The sequence below is a fragment of the Pteropus alecto genome, unplaced genomic scaffold, assembly GCF_000325575.1.
Source record: "Pteropus alecto unplaced genomic scaffold, ASM32557v1 scaffold53, whole genome shotgun sequence".
NCBI classification, from domain to species: Eukaryota; Metazoa; Chordata; class Mammalia; order Chiroptera; family Pteropodidae; genus Pteropus; species Pteropus alecto.
The window spans coordinates 4181400-4200011 of record NW_006434366.1 but is presented as its reverse complement, the minus strand read 5'-3'; the positions used below and the strand labels follow the sequence as shown (position 1 = coordinate 4200011).

The window sequence follows — 18612 nt, the reverse complement described above, 5'->3', positions numbered from 1 at the left end:
AGAAATAGGTCTGTGTATTTAGCTCTAATAAATGCAATAACTAAGGAATTTAAATCGTATAATATTTTTCATCTTCCCGGAGATGGATAGATTCTATTTTGCCCTGAGGGATGTTTTTAAGAATGTGTTTAACTCCCCTTGGCATGTGAGAATAATCATTAATGTTTACAGTTGCTATAGCAACGAGAAATGTTGGCAAGCGAGTGGGCAGAGAGCCTGAGAGAGCAAGATGAGCTGTGTCGATTATTGGACACCTGTCAGACAGTTAGCCAGCTTAAAGTGACAGGCAAAAAGCAGGAAATCGAAGGCGAATAAAATGGATTTTTGCTAACATTCACTTAAGGACATTAGTTTTGTATTGTTTTGCCACGAGCGTGCAGAGGTAATCAACTTTTATTTCCATCCACAGAGAGGAGGCATTTTCTGTGGGTGAGAGATGGTCGCGCACGTAATTTTTGTGCTGTGACAATATTCATCCCTCTCTCCTGGATGTTCCTTTTGCAGTTTCCTGAGCCCTTTTGCATCTCGTGTTTAGTTTACGCTTCGTGACAACACACTGAATTTGGTAAAGTGATACCCGTTTTACAGAATGTTACGTTTCGTGGGAACAGAGAGGTGGGCAACACCTTAGAGCCCACGCCTCTCCGTTCAGAGCTCTCCTCGCCCCACCCTAGCCGCCACCCACAGACGCAGAGGCAGCACCCTGGAATCCGTCACGTGCGTCTCCAGCACCCACTCTGGTACTCGCGAGGGTCATCAATTGTGACTCCTCCCCCTCTGAGACTCACCCAGGGCAGGCTCAGGGCGGGCGGGCCACCCCCGGGGGACAGCGGCCGGGCAGAGCTCCGTGGTCAGGCTGACGTCTGCCTGCAGTCCTTCCTCGTCCCACGGTGATTTCTCCCCCTGCCTCGGCGTGTCCTCGTTTGCAGGTCACTGCCACACGTAGGGTCTCATGCGGTCACCGAGCCTCTTCGATGAGGGTGAGCCTTCTTTACAGGCGAGAACGTCGAGGCTTAGGGACATGACGTGACTCAGCCAAAATCCCACGGCTGGATGGAGGATGCCTCCTGTCCTGCTGCCTCGTCACCTGCGCCGTGACAGAGGAACTATCGGGACGGAAACTGCGGTCGTGGGTTCCGAGTCCTGCCCTGATCACGTGCTAGCTACACGCACAGACCGAAACGAAACACTAGCAAGGCACAGGATGCCCCTTTGGACACCTCCCCTGCCCCTGAGAAAGAGCACGGGACGGTCTTCTGCGCGTTCCTCCCGTGGGACCAGTGACCGGGCCCCGGGAGTGACCTTACTGCCAGCTGGCTGCGGGCGCCGTCCCTTACTCACACAGCTGTTTATCGCCGCCTCCCCGGCCGCTCTCACCGCTCCTTTGCTTCTAGAAAGTGAGAGAACATATTAATTTTAAGTTACGATTTTGCTACTCCAAGTTATTCTCATAAGTCTACGAGCACTCCATGAGCGATCAGAAGGTTTAATTTTCTGGGCTGCCTTTGTTTAGTATCAAGTCGTTTTTCTCTCCATTTCTCACTTTCTTTCCCTGAAAAGTAGATACTACCTCCTAGAGATGAACCAAATGAATAACAGAGTGAAAATAATTTCAGAAAAGTAGAGTACTATATACGCCGAGGGAAGGTGTCAGTACAGTTGTGTGGATCATAAATCCTGATCTGGCTGGTTAGTGGAAGCAGATGGCTTAGAATGGATCTTTAGAATGAATTTAAATAAATATGTAATTCATCAAACAGTTCCAGTCACCATCTCTGCCTTATCAATAATAGCGACAAACAAGAACTAAGTTTACTGAGAGCTTGTGTGTGCCAGACACTGTGCTAATTATAATGAGCACGTTGTTGACAGCATCGTCCTGCATCCTCTCAGCCACCTGCAAGGTGTAAACATTGCTCTCCTGGCTTTTCAGATGATGAAATTGGGTCTTATGTAAATACCTTTCCAGGGTCTCCTAGAAGCGGCAAAGCGAGGTTTCGGGACCACATGCGTCTGACCCCAAATCCTGGGGCAGGTACTTGACCGGTTATAGAAAATACTCTTAAAGCATCTGAGGTGAGAATATTTATCAAAAAAAAAAAAAGACTTCCTTAGATATCAGATAAAGAGCTGTAATCATTGATGTTATTTTTCTCCTAGAAGATATTCTTGAAGCTGCCTTTTTTCTTGCAAGTCTTCATCTTACTGCCTTAAAAGAAACACGAGAGTTATCGGTAAGAATCTACCGTTTCTAGGAGCCTGTAATTTAAAGAACAGTTTTACGTGATGGTGGGCGGATGAGAGATGAGCACACAAGTATTTTTCTAGGGGCGCTCTGAGGGGCTTTGTGACCGAAGCTAAGAAGAGGCCATTACTAAACCTGAGGGGGTGATAAGTTTCTACGTAGGGAAAAAAACGCCAAGAGTTTACATTAGTCAAGACATTTCTGATCACACGGGACGGAAACTCAGGATCCACAGGAGACAATTTATTTAATGAATGGATTTATTGATTTTTTTTTTTAAGGCAGATTACATGAAGGGCAAGAACATTTCCTCAGAGTTGATTTTCTTGAGGAATGCAAGCACCACGCCCACTCACTTGCTCGGCCTGTCAACTGCACGTCTTAGCTTTACTCACTCAGACCCGCTTGTCGGCCACACGTCACACATGGCCATAGGGCACTCTGCTCACAGCCTCCCAGTCTTGAAAACTGAGGGGGTAGAAAAAAAGGCCATCCTTGCTCAGCTTGAATTTTACAAAATTCTCATTGGCTGACGTGCCTCTTACGCCCCTGACCGGACCAGTCACTGGGCGTGGGAGAGCAGGTGGCAGCATCCATCTGCCTCACGGTGCATCCTGTGGTCAGCCTTTAGGGACACCATGGGTGCCGTGAGAACCCATGGAAGAAGCGCTCCTAAGGAGAAAGCTGCCTTGCACGGCAGACCAGGTACCGAAGGTAAACCCAGGAATGGCGACTCTTGTCCAGCCCCGTCTGTCGCATCTCCGAGCCAAATCAACCACCATGGAAGTCAGTGGCTGTCTCTTTTCTTTTTAACGGTGCAAAGAAAAAGACAAAAATACTTCTCTCTGGGGAAGGACAGATCCATTTTTGATAGACTGCCAGGCCCAGTGCTTCCGTTCCGTGTTTCACGCCAGCATTGTCCCAAGGCAGGGAAGACGTGGGGAAAAGCGACCTGGGTTATATAGTGAAGACTCGCATTTTCTCGGCAAATTCCATTAAGGGTTAATTTGTGCTCAGAATTTACATGTCAGTTGTTTGACTTTTAGGTCACATCTTTAATTGGAAAGGGTGTGGAATTGTTTCATAATCTGGTGAGGAGGCCGTGTATTGTGACTAGTGTGGGTGTTGATGATATTGCTTGAAAGCTTATTGAGTTAGTCATGTTACTGCTTGAATCCTCTCAAAAATGCAAATACTTAGAGTTTAATTGACATGTTCTACCATTTACTCAAAGTTTTTTGTTATTCCTGTGAGTACACTTCAGTTCCCACACTGAATATTTTTTTTCCTCTTACTCCCCAGAAATTGCTTATCTCGAAGTAATAAGACAGATTTTGATCATGCTGTGACAAAAAGCCAAAGTTCTAGGAGTGATGATCTGTGCAGTCTTTTCTTAGAAAACACGTGTAAACGCCGATGATACAGGGGACTGGTACATCCTGATCTCTTAGCATTTAGCTGGTCCCCCGGATCCCCAAAATTCTGAGCGTCTCCCGAGTGCCAGGTGTGGGATTGGGTCCGTGGCACACAGTCACGGCAGCCCCTGTCACACGTGGCACTGGTTCAGTTCAGCTGAAGGTTTTCGTCGCCATGGTTTCTGACATAGGGTCAGGAGGCTTTGCCGTGGCCTCCAGCGATGCCTGTTTGAATCCCGGATCTACTGCCCATGGTTCTCTCTCCGGTCCTGGGTTAGATCGCTTGACTGTCTCCTACGGCTCCCTTTCCTGGTCTCTCCCGCGGAACTCGTCTCCGTTCCATTTATTTCTGAAAATGCGCAGGGGCGACACGTGAGCTAATGGATGCCGCGCTGTTTTGGCAACGCGGAGAAATAAACAAGCTGTGGTTTTGCCAGTTTTCATGCAAGACGTAGCCTCCCTGACAGGCAGGCGGGGAAATCCGGCTCGCGGACCAATCTCCCCTTCCTTGTGCCTGGAGCTACCTTAGTCTGGTGATTACTGCCACCTTCGAGGCACTGGAATCCAGCTGGGTCACACAGGTGTCACCTGGTAACTCGTAGCCTCATCGGCACATGTTACGTAGCCTGTCGTGTTGTGGGGGCTCACGTCACCCCTGCACGCTGGCCTCTCTGCTTTTACTGAGCCTTTCTTCCTCTCGGTCGTTTGGAAGACTGTGGGTCAGTCATCTCTCCTTTCTGCCATTTTGTGAACTCAGTAAATCTGTGTCGGAAATCAAGAAAGGGTAAGATTTCGTAGGGAGCGGGCCTCGGCATCGCGGTGTAAAACACGTGGACTCTGACGCTCCAGGCTTTGCCCTCGTCTGCTCGCTGTGGTCTTGGTCTCCTGGTCTGACGGGAAGGCCGTTCCTTCTGGTTACAGGTGATGTCTTTCTCACGGGCGCGTTTGGCCCGGAGTTCCATGAAGACATGGCTGCCCCAGAAAGTTCTGACGTCCGGGATCCCAGTTCAGTTCTGCTGATGCTTACAGAGGTGACTGCAGAATGTGAGGGACCAAAAGGAGGCGCGTGTCCCCCTGCCGCGTGTTCTCTCGTCCACGGGTAGTGCCCAGGCGGCAGGCTGGGGAGAGACAGGCCGCCGAGCCCTCCTAACACAGCAAAAACAAAATTTTAACATGCGGGATCGTGTATAGTAGGAAAGAACAACGTTCCTTAGGCCAGGCGGGAAGATGACCCTTGCCGGAAGGTGGTGCTTGAGATGAGCAGAGTCTGGAAGGGGTCCCAGCGGGGAGCGAGCACAAGCCTGGCCAGGGAGCCTCCGGGGGGTCGGAGACGATGTTCCTGTTATTATTTTAGCGGAATATTATTGACATACAACGTTGTTTTGTGTGTACCACTCAGTGATTCGACGTTCGTATGCATGGCAGGATGCCCGTCACAATAAGGCTCGTGGCACTGTGACATCATGCAAATCGAACACACGTCATTGACTGTGTTTACCGTGCTGCATCCTGCAGCTCCATGACCTACTTATTTTATGACTGCAAGTTTGTGCCTTTTGATCCCCCTCACTCACATGTGTCCCCCAAAACCTACCCCCCGGCAACCACCAAACCACCAGTCTGTTCTCTGTATCTGTGAGCCTCGTTTTGATCAGTTTTTTTCATTTATTTTGTTCGTTAGATTCCACACATAAGTGAGATCACATGGCATCTGTGTTCTGTCTTTCTCTGCCTGACTTATTTAACATAGTGCCCTCCGAGTCCATCTGTGTTGTCATAAATGGCAAGATTTTATGTTTTTCTTATACCTGAGTAGTATTTCATATTAGATAGATAGATAGATAGATAGATAGATAGATAGATAGATAGATAGATGTACACACACACATATGTATATCTATAGCAAGATATATATATCGCCATTTATATATAAACATATTACCATATATACAAATATAACTATCTCGCCATTTCTTCATCCATCTCCTTTTCTGAAACAACCAACACTTAGGCTGCCGCGTGTCTCGGCCGCTGTAAACAATGCTACCGTGAGCACAAGGGTGCAGGTGTCCTTTGAATTGGTGTCTTTGTTTTCTTCGGATAGACGTCTAGAAGTGGAGTCGTTGGGGTATTTCCGTTGATAGTTTTGGGGGGGACCGTCCACTCTCTTTCATCGTGGCTCCACCAGTCATGTTCCCACCAGCCGTGCACGAGGGCTCCCTTTCCTCCACGTCCTCGCCAGCACTTGTTATATATTGATTTATTGATGGCGGCCATTCTGACAGGTGCGAGGTGATCTCTCCTGTGGTTCTGATTTGCATTTCCCTGATGACTAGCGATGTTGAGCATTTTTCCATGTGTCCGTTGGCTGTACATATGTCTTCTTTGGAGAAATGTCTGTTCAGGTCTTCCGCCCATCTTTTAATCAGATTGTTTTTTTGATGTTGAGTTGTATGAGTTCTTTTCATACTCAGATATTAATTCCTTCAATTATATCATTTGCAAATACCTTCTCCTATTCAGTAGGTTGCCTTTTAATTTTTTGATGACTTCCTTGCTGCTCAGAAGGATTTTAGTATGATCTAATGCCATTTATTTATTTCGCTTTTGTTGTCTTTGCCTTTGGAGTTAGATCCAAAATTCACCACTGAGGCCAGCATCGAGGATCTTACCACTTCCTTCCAGGAGTTTCATGAGACCATGGTTCCCGGAGACCATGGTTTCCGGTCTTGCTTTCCAGTCTTTAACCCATTTTGAGTTGATTTTTCACATGTGGTATAAGGTAGAGGTCCCATTTCACTTTTTTGCATGTAGCTGTCCAGTTTTCCCGACACCGTTTCTTGAGGAAGCTGTCTTTTTCTCCTTGTATATTCTTGCCTTTTTCTAATATAAATTAACTGACCACATATGTGTAGGTTAATTTGGAGGCTCCTTGTTCCATTGATCTACGTGTTTGTCTTTATATCAACACCATACTGCTTCGATTATTACCATAAATTTTTAGTGTAGTTTGCAGTCAGAGCATGATGCCTCTGGCTTTATTTTTCTTTCTCAAGCGCTTAGGCTATTCAGTCTTTTGTGGTTCCATACAAATTTTAGGATTATGTGTTCTAGTTCTGTGAAAAATGACATTAGAATTTTGAATACGGATTGCATGGATTGTGTAGATTTTTTTTTTGAATAGAATGAACATTTTAATGATATTAATTCTTCCAATCCATGAGCACATAATATCTTTCCATTTATTTGTGACTTCTTCAATTTCTTTCATCAACGGCTTACAGTTTTCAGTGTATAGGTATTTCACCTCTTTGGTTAAATTTATTCCTAGGCATTTTTATTTTTGATGCAGTTGTAAATGGGATTGTTTTCTTAAATTATTTTTCTGATAGTTCATTGTTAGTATATTCTTCCAATCCATGAGCACATAATGTCTTTCCATTTATTTGTGACTTCTTCAATTTCTTTCATCAACGGCTTACAGTTTTCAGTGTATAGGTATTTCACCTCTTTGGTTAAATTTATTCCTAGGCATTTTTATTTTTGATGCAGTCGTAAAGGGGATTGTTTTCTTAAATTATTTTTCTGATAGTTCGTTGTTAGTATGTAGAAACACGACAGACTTTTGTATCCTAATTTTGTATTCGATAACTTTACTGAATTTATTTATTAGTTCTGACCATTTTTTTGATGGTGTCTTTAGGGTTTTCTTTATATAGTATCATATCATCTGCGAAAAGTGACCATTTTACTTCTTTCTCTGGTTGGGATGGCTTTTATTCCTTTTTTAGCCTCATTTCTGTGGTTAGGACTTCCAATGCCATGTTGGATAAAAATGGCAAGAATGACATCCTTGCCCTGTTTCTGATCTCAGAGGAAGAGCTTTCAACTTTTTGCCATTGAGTGTGATATTCGTTGTGGGTTTGTCGTGTGTAACCTTTACGATGTTGAGGTGTGTTTCCTCTATACCCCCTCTCTTGAGAGTTGTTATCACAAATGTGGAATTTGGTCAAATGCATTTTCCGTATCTACTTGTATGATCATGAGATTTTTTTTATTGTCATTTTGTTAATAGGATGTATCAAGGTAATAGATTTGCAGATGTTGAACCAGCATGCATCCTGGTGTGTCCCCCTTGATTGTGGCATATGATCCTTTTAATGTATCGCTGAATTTAGATCGCTAATCTTGAGTGGAGGGTTTTTGCACCCATGTTCATCACAGATATTATAACGTTCTTTTTCTGGTGTCCTTGTCTGGTTTTAGTATCAAGATAGTGCTAGCCTCATAAAATGAGTTTAGAAGCATTCCCTCCTCTTCAATTTTTTGGAAGAGTTTGAGCAGAAGAGGTATTAAATCTTTGCATATTTGGTAGAACTCACCTGCGATGCCATCTGGTCGTGGACTTTTAGTTTTTGGAGGTTTTAACTAATGATTCGATCTTTCTAGTAACTGGTCTATTCAGATTTTCTACTTCTTCGTGTTTCAGTCTTGGAAGATTGTCTGCTTCTAGGACTTAATCCACTTCTTCGAGGTTGCCTAATGTGTTGACGTGTCATTGTTCGTAGTAGCCTCTTACGGCCCTTTGTATTTCTGTTGTTACCGGTTGTGACTTCTTCTCTTCCATTTTTGATTTTATGTATTTGAGCCTCTTCTCTGTTTTTCTTTGTGAGTCTAGCTAACAAAGTTTGTCGGTTTCGTTTATCTTTTTAGAGAACCAGCTCTTAGTTCCGTTGAATTTCTCTCTTGTCATTTGAGTGTCTATTCCATTTATTTCTACTCTGATCTTTATTATTTTCTTCTTTTACTAACTTTGGGTTTTATTTGTTCTTCTCTTTCTAGTTTCTTAGGTATAAAGTTAGATCATTTGAGATCTTTCTTGTTTCTTGAAGGAGGTTTGTTTTACTGTGATATTTCCTCTTCGAATTTTCCCATAGTTTTTCATACATCGAATTTCTGTTTCCTTTTGAATCAGTGACTATTTTTCCATGATCCCTTAAGCAACCCTACTTAGCATTATGACCCTTTCTTAAAGTACCATTTTATTAGGAAGTGCAAGTCACAAAAATGGTTCACGGAGCTCTCTACTTAAAGCCAAGACCACGTGTGCGAGCCTTGCCTTTGCACCAGAAGGTGATCGCACAAAGAAATGAATCGATCCTGCCCCTCCGCCACCTCGCTGGAGTTTGCAGAGCCGGGACTGGGGACTAGACCACGGACCTTGGTGGTGAAGACAGTGGACGGCTGAGACTAGATAACTCGTTGTCTTGCTTTGGACGGACTGGAATTCTGGCTTGATTCTACTTAGTCCAGGAGGCAGTGGGGCCCAAGGGTGACTCATGCAGGAAGAGGGGGTGGGACTCAGAGCTGCCCTTCAGAAGCACTCATCTGGCAGTGGTGTGCGGGTCGGCCCAGGGTGACAGTGAGCCGAAAGTTGGCAGAATGACAAGCCGTTCTTAGGCCAGTGGCAAGTAATGGTGAAAGGCACACAGAAGCAAAACAAACAAACAAACACCCAGGGAATTCACGTCAACAGCGGGACTCAGGCGCTGACTGGACGAGCCCTTTTCCCAGCCACCGGAACGTCACCCCTTCCTGGGAGACCTGAGATCTGGCTGAGGGCGTTGCACGAAGAGGGAAGAAATCTCGAGCAGAAACGGTTTGGCGTCTGGTTCTCTCCCGCCCTCCCATCGCCCGGGAAAGCGGTGTGCTTTCTAGCAGTGCGCACTGAGCTGCGGCAGGTGTCTCTTTGGCTCTATAACAGTTCTCACATTGTCCGAAGTCTTTTAAACTTGGCTGTCAAAGAGTGTTTATGCTCAGGGATCACTGCTTTGCAGATGAACTCCGGCTGCTGCGTTTGAGCTCTTCGTAAAACACGGCGATACCTTGAACTTCTTTAAATGCCGACTGACAAATGACTGGAAGAAACAAATTGAATCCCCAAGGAGGAGTATTTTCATGTGCCCCTCACAGTCCACTCAAGCTGTGGCCTCCGTGGTTTGACCGCACTGGGCAGTCTGTGGAATGCTGAACCATTCCTTGTCACAATCGTACATGGATCCAGTGTCAATTCTGTGTGGTTTCGACACTACCTCCACCTTCGTCCTGTCGAAATACTCAGAGTAGCTCGTGTTTGCAGTCTCTGATGCTGTTCTCATACTCACAAGGGTCGGTTCAGCCTCTTTGTCTTTGCTTCTCTGTCCCAAAGCAGAAGCTACGAGCTAACTTGCCTCCTGAGTAAGACGAGCCTGGGCATCAGCAGGGACAGGCAGAGGTGGCACACGAGGGACCACCTGCTGGCTCCTCAGCGGGAAGCTGCTCCTCAGCTCTGCCAGTTAGGTCCCCGAGGAAATAAAGCCTGATGGATTCAGGTCTTCTAAAGCAGTGTTTCTCCAACTGTGGTCTTCAGACCAGCAGCATTGACATCCCTCGGGAACTTGTTAGAATAGCAAGTTCTTGGTCTCCACCGCCGACCCTCCTGAATGACAGACACCAGGGTGGGAGCCAGAGTTCTGCGTGGTCACATACCCTTCCTTCTGGTGGTCCCCAAGCTCACTGGAGCTAGAGAGCGCTGGTGTGGCGGACGCTGGCTGTGCCACCTGGATTCCTACCGGGGACTAATATTTGAGGGCTGTGTGCAAGTTTCAAGAAAACCCCGGTGTCTACATGTCTATTTGACTGTCCATGTTTTTGAGGCGTGAGAAACCATACGAGACACTCACACTTGTACCAGTCGCATTCCATGTGCGTCCCTTTTCAGCCTCAAGTTGAGAGCCTGACGTGCTCACAAAAAAGATGCTTTCCTGCTTCAGAACATATGCCTTTTCCCCAGAGAGTATGAACGTCGGCTGACTTCAGACTGGGACAGTATCTCAAACTGTTTTACTGGTACGTTTTTGAGAGCAAAGGAGCGTCAGCGCCTGCCGCTGGGGGCTTGGGGACGCGTCCTGGGGCATCGCCCGCAAGGACACGGTTTTGTCACGGCCTTCCCATTTTCCTTTAATACTTAACACGAATTTGATCTCTCTCCCCTCACACACGTGCACTCGGCTTTTTCTCAAAACAGCATGTGAGATGGCCTTCGAGTTAAATTCCTTCACTCCCAGAAAAAATGCCCAATTCGCCCAATAAACGAGAGGCGAGAAACCAAGGGGGGCCCCATAAAAGGGGGTGCAGTGTGAGCCACACCCAAGAGCAGCACTCTGGGGCTGCGGGCCCGACTGGAGAGTGTCCCCTTTCCCTCCGACTTCCCACGCGGTGCCACGGAGCCGCTGCCCGCAGAGGGCGGGCGGGAAGCCGAGGCAGGAGCTTCGTTTCAGATGCTCCCACAAGTCCGGGGGGGCACCCCACGTGGGGTCCTGTCCACTCCGTGCCTCGCACAGTCACCACGTCCTTTCTCCCAAATTGTTTTCGCGAAGATGGTAAAAACGTCTACTTTTGTGTGTGCCACACAGACCGGCCGGAGGTGACCGGGGAGCAGTGTGTGGAGTGTGACCGTGGACCTGGGTCTGGCGGAATCGATTCTGAAGGGGTGGTGACTGGAGGTCCCGGTGACCGCTGTGTGTCACCCCTGCTCCACTCAGCACTGATTAACCGTGAAAACAGTGTCTGGACGCTGGGCGGTCCTGCTCACTGCTGGGGACCTGGCTGAGGACCTCTCCGGGCCAGGTCGCAGTCGGCGCCCTCTCTGAGGAGCAGTCAGCGGGAGGGCCACGGCTGCCGTGATGGGCGGTAAATACCCATCTTCTCATGGACAGACGTGCTACGTCCTCAGGTCCCAGATCCCCTCGGACCCCTCCCCTCCACTGCTGTTCCCCAGGGTGGCGTTCACCGGGTGACAGTTCACATAAGACTTTATGGTCACCCTTCCGTGTCAGAGTGTGATTAGAGGTGCCACCCAGAGGCTTTGCATCTCAGAAGCCAGAGGGCCATCGGCCACTCCCTCGGGACCCTTCTCTAGGACTCGCGCTTCCTGTTTAAGGTGCATAATCGCAAAGGCTGTTTAGTGCTTACGGTTCCCGCGACAGTTCTCGCTGTTTCTGGAATAACCTAGATTGTTCTCAGTGGATGACATCTATCTCCAAGGTCAGAGAAAGACAAAGACGACTCAAAAGTCGTTACTAACACATCTGCTGCTCGGTGCCGCGCTTGGTCTGGGCAGGCGAGTGTTCTTTTATATTCCTGCTTCTCCAGAAGTGACTGTCTAGCTGCTTGGCCCCGAAGCCAGGCTCGGTGCGTGTTACCTCAACACAGAGTCCAGGGGCCGGGCCACCGGTCTGTGCTCTCGCCCCTCATCCGGGCAGAGCCAGCAGCTGAGCCCAGTCCCCGGCCACCTGCTCTCCGTTCCAGCTCTGAGCCCCAGCTTCTGCAGATGGTTCAGGCTTGGTGCCTGTTTGGGAAAAAATAAACCAGTGAGTGCGTCAGCAAAGGCCTTTTGTTTGTAGATCGCTTAAAAGCACCCCAGCCCCACCCCCCGTCCCACACATCTCCTTGGGTGGGGACACGTCTCAGTCTAAATTCAAACTCCCGACACTGAGCAAAAACTAGGGTAGGTGTTGATAAAACTTTCTGAAAGTTAAGGAGACACTGTGGCGTCGGAATAATCGATCAATTCCCAAACTGGGCGAAACGCGAGGACTGGGGTCCCAGTCTCCTTACTGTTAATTCTGTTATCTTTTTTCTAAACGACACGGCTTGACTCACATAGCTGCAGTGTGTGGATGGGCGAGCACCTGTGTGTGTGTGTATGGTGCATATGTGTGTGCACGTGTGCGTGCACGTGTATGTGTGCGCGCATGAGTGCGTGTGTGTGCGTGTGAGCGTTCTAGTTCTCGACCCCGCCGGCATCTACCTGTGTGGGGACTAGGAAGCTACCAGGCTTTGTGAATCCCACTCACCTCATTGGTCAAAACCGAATGTCGGATTCGAAGGCGTGGCAGAGTCATGGAATTTCAATGCGGGAAGGTACCGAGGTGATCTAGGTCCACCGCCTCGATTCCCAGATGAGGAGAACGTCCTCCTCCAGCTCCACATTAAATTCTGAGAGGAACTTCCAGCTTCCTAATGGAACCAGCTTTTCTGAATCCTGAGGGTTCTCTGTCACCCCATCTCTGCCACCCACCAAATGTGTGGCTAAGATCTGGGCGTGTAGTTTCTCTAAGACTTCAGCTTCCTGAGCTGTGAAATCGAAGGGCTGGGCTAAGGCTCCTGTCAGTTTTAAAATTTTGAGGGTTAGGAAAGGGATCTCTGAAAACGGGCATCTTTGCTGGCCCTGGGTCAGGACGCGGGAGGTAACGACGCGGGAGGTAACGACGCGTAATGTGACTCTAGCGAGAATCAGACAGCCTCGGAACACGTTAAGAGCGTCCATCCAGGGGACAATGACCAGGGGAATTTGTCCAGTGAGCCCCTGAATTTGAAAATTGTCTGATGGGTGTCTTCTTTTAAAAGTAATAACCAAGGCGACGATGTGGATGGATCTTGAGATTATCATGCTAAGCGAAAGAACAAGTCGAGAACCGTGGGCTTTTACTTACACGTGGGCGTGAAACTGAATGCAGCCAACAAACACGGCGAACGGAGACGCGTGAACACAGACAGCAGACTAGGGGTTACCGAGGAGAAGGGGGAGGTAGGTAGGGGTAAAGGGGCTCAAATTGATGGTGGCGAAAGGAAATTTAACTCTGGGTGGAAATAATAACAATGATAATAACCAAACATCCTTTGCTGTTGGCCCAAAGATTCAGACAAAGGCACCAATGAAGACAGTGATGCTTTATAGTTAATTTCCTACAGATTTGAATGCTCCAAGGCAGGAAACCATCACTAGATCCTTCGGCCTTAATCAGTATCATGTTATAAGTAGCCTCAGTATTTTTCATTTGGGCATGAGAAGCTTCACAATTTATGAAATATTGCATTCCAAGTATGTGTTTACTTCATTTTTACAAATTGCCGATGGGATAGGTACTGTCGCTTTCAGAGCAATTAGTGCGGGAAAACTCATCATAAGAATTCTGCCGCGTTTGAGTCCGTATAAATATTGCATGGAACTCCCCAAGGAAACCAAGCGGAGCGGGATAGGTTTGTGCCGGTTGCAGCACATGAGAATTTATTTGCTTTATACGCTGGGCTTTCTCTTTCAGAATGTTGATAGCATGTCATGTAACCCATTGGATTAATGTTTTGCTCCGATAAAAACAGACTTTGGTTCTTAGGCCAACACCGCCTTGTCTGCGGGTGAAGTAACAATACTAGCCCTCCACTTCTAAACATGGAGAGCTCTTGCCGCCTCCCGGAGGGAGCCCCGTGATGGGAGTGTGGCTACACGCACTGGGCGACGGGCTGCTCTGCCTGGTGCTGACTCCCGACCTTACCTGTGCGAGGCCTCCGAATTGCCATATTTTTTGTTTTTTAATCGCATTTATGCTATGGTGAAAACCATGAAAAGCCTAAATAGACAGACAGGCTAAAATTGGAAAGATGCACCTAGTAATGGCTGTTGTTCTGTCGCGGGAACGCGATGGCTAGAGAATTTCCATTTGATGCAATTTTCATAAACTTTTTTAAATGTTTACCTTTTGACCTCCTTCACCCGTTTCTCCCACCCCACCTCTGGCAACTACCAGTCCATTCTCCGTATCTATGAGTTTGATTGATTGGTTGACTTTTAGATTCCACATACAAAGAAGCATACAGTGTTTATCTGTGTCTGACTTATTTGGCGTAATGTCCTCGAGGTCCTTCCACCCTGTGCAAACAGCAAGAGTTTATTCTTTTTGCTTACTACTAGTGTTCTATTGTATATATATATTTCCGGGTTCTCTATTGCGTTCCACTGATCTATATGTTTATTTTTATACCAATACGGTACTATTTCAATTACTGTAGCTTTGTAATGTAGTTTGAAATCGGGGCGCCTGATGCCTCCAGCATTGTTCTTCATAGCTCACATCTTTAAAATGAAGAAATAGGACAAGTGATTCTTTGGTACTTTTTAGGTTTCCCACATGTTTTGCCCGCTTTCACGTCTACATTCAATCCAGTATATTCTTTATGCTCCTTCCTCCTCGTCTTGGACAAAAAATAAAAAAATAAAATAAGACATTCCAGGTAGCGATATTTGCTGTGAAAAAAAATTAATTAATTAATATTCTTTTTGGAGCTTTTCTACCCCCTTCAGGACCCAGCATTTAGCTCAACCAGCGTACCAGCCGAGATGTTTTGGCTGACCTTTGCCCTTGAGGGCTCATAGTATTTACAAAGGTCACATGCTGAGCTGGTGTTGGTTTTCATCCTTGGTGCCATCAATCCATTGGACACTCGTCTTGGCAGCTATGGTGTCTTTCTTCATCCGCGGCAGATAATATTATCGTGTCATATTATTATTACACTGTGGAAAACTTGTTACAACTTTAATTTAATAGTTTGTTTTTTTCTGGTGTTCGTATTAATGATTTTCTCCAAAACAAAAGTAATACAGTTAATCGCTTTTATGTTGTACTTACTCTATCTTGAAGACATTGAATTATTAGTTCAGGGTTTCCCAGCCTAGGTTTTGTGAGCTGTTAGTAAATGTTCAGAAAAATGGTGGATGTTTAAAGAGGAGGGTGGGCCGACATTACAGGAGCAAATAAGTCTGCAGTGGCTTCCACACCCTCAGGAATCTGAAGAACGTTGCCATGTTAAAAAGGTCTTGCAAGTTTTGAAAGGAGAAATTTAAAAATCTGTTAAACTTTGCTTAATCCAGAGTTTCTCAAAGTCCTCTGGTCATGCAACCCTTTTAAATTTGGCCATTCAACCTTTTTAAATTTGGTGCAGGGCAGAGAACTTCTATTAACGAGAAATTAATATTCGAAGGACCCCGGTTTAGGAAATGCGACAGTATGAGCTTAAACCCAGAGTCGCTTAAGTCACAAAAACAGTGAAACCAAAATAACTGACTTATTTTTAAATAGATCAAAAGGCATGTTCGTTGAGTATAGTTTTTTTCTTTTAAAATAGTTAGCATTCAGTGCTTCAGAGCGCTTCTACATACACTGGCCCTCCTGGCACACCTGCATCCCATGTGTTACCATCCCGTTTGAAGGACTAGGGGGTGGAAAGTGAGAGCTTAAATGTCTTTCCTTATGTAATGCCAGTTTGAATTTTGGTGCTCTGGTCTTTTTTAAAATTCAGATTAGGAAACTAACAAGGTAGATGCCTTTTTTCTGATATTCGTGGTCCGTACACCTTTCCAATGATTAAACCAGCCTTCTCCCACAGAATTCAGAAAGCTTTGCAGCCGGTAGCCACTAGCAACAGTTTTGAAAACCTCTTCAGGAAAAAAAAAAGATATAGTTTCATCTATTTGACCACAGCTCTCCTTGGGGAGGCGTGGGTTGGTTGATATTGTGCTGATAAATTACTAACTCCTACCTAGTGACTTTGGAGTTGCTAATTTATTCTTAAAATTCTCTCTCAGAGCTCACGAGGGGACAGGCAGTGTTCTCACTGTTTCTGAGAGGGAACCGAGCTGCTCGGCGATTACTTGCTTTGCCCGAATGTCGCCAACCAGATGGGCGAGGAGGACTCTGGGCTGTGGCTTACGCTTCTTCACGGCCTGCTCCAAGGGCTCTTCCTTGCCCAGATTTTAGTTTCCTGAGGAAGCGCCTAGCTCGCTGGGGAGATCTCCCTTATTCACACCGAGTACCCTCTTGACATCAGCATGGGGTTATTTATAATGACACACACATGTGTAAACAAAATGATTAGCTATTCTCATAGAAACATAATTATATCTCTCTAAAGTAATGCATGCGGAAATGTCAGAACCCAGCGACAGAGCGAAGACAATCAGCACGACCCCATTTGTATGAAAACAGTGGGTTATTAAGGCAGAATATCGTACCTGTGGCTCGTTTCCTGATTTGAGGTCACATACAATCGGGCCTCAGTGAAGTCTTAAACAACGAAAGTACCTTTTAGGGCAATTAGTGTCCTGGATGCGAAGCTGAGTGACCTTTCTGCTATTGTCCAAGGACACTCCATGCATTGAGACTTTGGTTCAGGACAGCAATAAAGAGCAACATTCCAGAACTCGGCCAGCTAGTTCTGAAAGCACAGGGTCCCTTGGCATCTGGGTGCGCCCCCCTCCATCAAAATATCTTTCGAAGATAGAATGGGGTGATTTGGCCAGTCGGTGCCAGTGCCTAGGGTCTTCCTTCTCTAGCTTAGGACAGATCTGGAGCTCACACTCGAAAGAGCGGGGTCACGGGACGCCTGCAGCTCGTAAGTGTGGTTTCCTCAGAGCACAGTAAACCCCGCAGCAAACCGTTCGACACCCCCGGCCCTTGAGTGCTTCTCCGAAACTGAAAACATGGGCTCACATGTTCATCCGCAAAACGTTCTCCTAATTCTTAAGGAAAAGTAGCACTTTCGAAGAGCGTTTTCAGGCGTGACTGCTCTTAACACTCGCCGCATCGGCATCCTGGATGAACAAGCGTTTGTGGAAAGGTCGTTCTTAAATTGCTAGTTTGTAGTCGCTCCCTCATGGATGCGATCATTTTTTCAGCTAATTTTTTAAAATACAGATTTACATTTATGGGACCAGCCAACCAGTCTGTCAATGTATACCTAGCGATTAATTTGCTGCAATATGAAACCACCATCTCACTGAAATAGTGGGAAAAGTTCAGCCTCAGAAGGAAGATAGAGTAGGAATTTGCGTTGACAGTGAGAGGCATCAGGAGAAGGCTGGATTGAGACTCAGAAATTGCTCTGTCTCTAAGTAGGGCGAAGAGTTTGGACGAGTTACTTTGTTTCTGTGTGCCAAAGCTCCTCAGTTAGTGCAAAACTATCAAATGTACTGGAAACCACAAAGTGCTATGCAAGTTCGTGGCACTGTCCTGTACCACGATGGTTATTATCTACAAAGGGAAATTGAAGGAAGTGATCTAAATAGCTTCTAGGCACTTCCAGCCCTACTCTCTCAAGCTTGCAGACTCTCTGGGTCTATAATTTGAGCATTTTAGCCCAGTAAGTATTGCCTGGTGCTTGGCGTAAGCTTAGCAAACTCTAAATGTTTATTCTTTTGCTTGAAGATGTGGGACTTCTCTTAACTGACTGTCAGTACACGCTCTAGTTCTCTAGAAATAAGACCTGATGGACCAGACAGGTAAATGCTTTAAATGACGGGTCCCCAACCCCCGGGCCACGGACCAGTACCAGTCCGTAGCCTGTTAGGAACAGTCCATAGCCTGTTAGCCACACAGGAGGTGAGAAGCGGGCCAGAGAGCGAAGCTTCACCTGTATTCGCAGCCGCTCCCCAGCGCCAGCATCACCGCCTCAGCTCCACCTCAGGTCATCAGGCATTAGATGCTCACAGGAGCACCGGTCCCTAGTGCCACAAAGCTGGGGGACCGCTGCTTTAGGGGACAGCGAAGACCCATGTTTATATTTAGCAGGCTGGAGAGGAACCTGTGGGCAACAGTGTGCACATCTCACTTGACCGTTTCCTTCACCGATGTGGTGGCCCTCCAGTGACGTCACTCTCTTTGGCTTTCAGATCTGAGCTACGCCTGGCTCTTCAACGAGTCTCCTTCCTACCAGGATAGCCGACGCTTCGTCTCTCAGGAGACTGGGAACCTGTACATCGCCAAAGTAGAAAAGTCCGATGTCGGGAATTACACCTGTGTGGTCACCAATTCAGTGACGAACCACCAGGTCCTGGGGCCACCCACGCCGCTGATCCTGAGAAATGACGGTGAGTCTTCCAAGCCACGTGGCGAGTTCCGTCCCCTGTGACCACAGGTGCAGTGCGGGAAGTCGGGATGTTATTGGCACACAGAGCTTGGTCGTCTAAATCACACTTAAGAAAAACTTCGCACTTTGTGCATTTGGTATGCGTGTTTTCTTCACTTGTGTAACAAACAAACTTGTGAATCTGTTTTGGAAAACTAATTAGAAATCTAA

At 46.7% G+C, this 18612-nt stretch overlaps 1 protein-coding gene across 1 annotated transcript in view; it reads left to right on the top strand.

Annotated features, from left to right (window-relative positions):
* The window catches only part of CNTN4 (contactin 4), a 250257-nt gene that overhangs the window by 80156 nt on the left and 151489 nt on the right, over positions 1 to 18612 (top strand). Inside the window, exons 7-8 of the mRNA XM_006909198.1 lie at positions 17897 to 17915; positions 18206 to 18403. Coding sequence (XP_006909260.1) covers positions 17897 to 17915; positions 18206 to 18403 — 217 coding nt within the window. The remainder of the gene's footprint in view (positions 1 to 17896; positions 17916 to 18205; positions 18404 to 18612) is intronic.